At 40.6% G+C, this 820-nt stretch overlaps 1 protein-coding gene across 1 annotated transcript in view; it reads right to left on the minus strand.

The window, feature by feature from the left end:
- Nucleotides 1-505: 505 nt before the first annotated feature.
- Nucleotides 506-820, minus strand: part of TEOVI_000680400 (uncharacterized protein) — a gene marked incomplete at both ends in the record, with an annotated part of 861 nt that continues 546 nt past the window's right edge. The window contains one exon of the mRNA XM_067222863.1: nucleotides 506-818. Within this exon, the coding sequence (XP_067078964.1) occupies nucleotides 506-818 (313 nt within the window). The remainder of the gene's footprint in view (nucleotides 819-820) is intronic.

Consider the following 820-nt stretch of genomic DNA (forward strand, 5'->3'; position numbering starts at 1 on the left):
TATACACAACTGTTCTCAATTCTTACTTTCCTACCTGCTCCCACCGTACACAACGCGACATAAATGAAAAGTTGATATGCCTCCCCTTCTCAACAGTAAAAGCATGTATCTTTCAGTCAGAGTAAGTACTGTTTACCTAAGCCGTTGCGCACCTTTGATAATTCAGTACTTCCGATGGCAGTATCTTCCAACGATATTAACAGTCTTCCCGAAACAGAAAATATAAACACGGAATAACATTAAACAATTTTGCATGCGTAAACTCGTATAAACACAAAACTATGCTATATGTGCGCTCAACCTTATCATTTAATTATTGAAAAGAGCTTCTTTCCTCCGCACATTCAACCGTTACTACTCACTATATAAAAAATAAAAAAAGAATAGGAACAGAGGTAGGGAAAAAAATTCCGCTAAAGTAATCCACATGGTGGGAACAAGTACAAGTAAAAGGAGAAATACAATTAATTAGGAAGACAAAGGTTTTAGCGTAACCAAAAGGTCCTCATGCTAACTGCCCAGTTAGAAGGCCCTTCTTTTTCTTTCCAAATAGAGCGGCATCTCGCATCTGATCTAGCATTTGGAGTTTATTTATTGGCTTCTTCGCCTGCAGAGCCGAAACATTTGCTGAGCTCCCGTTGCAACCGTCGTGACACTCACTTCCAGCTGACTCTTTACGACGGCGAACCCTCGCCGGTAAAATATCCTTCTCGTCGCTTCTTCTCTTCTTTTCAGCTATCAATGAAGACTGTTGCTCCGCTCCCTTTAGGACTCTCTCATCTTCGTCTACTTCTTTTGTTAGGACAGCCGAATCGCTATT

The sequence above is a fragment of the Trypanosoma equiperdum genome, assembly GCF_001457755.1.
Source record: "Trypanosoma equiperdum strain OVI genome assembly, contig: ctg_1711, whole genome shotgun sequence".
Lineage (NCBI taxonomy): Eukaryota > Euglenozoa > Kinetoplastea > Trypanosomatida > Trypanosomatidae > Trypanosoma > Trypanosoma equiperdum.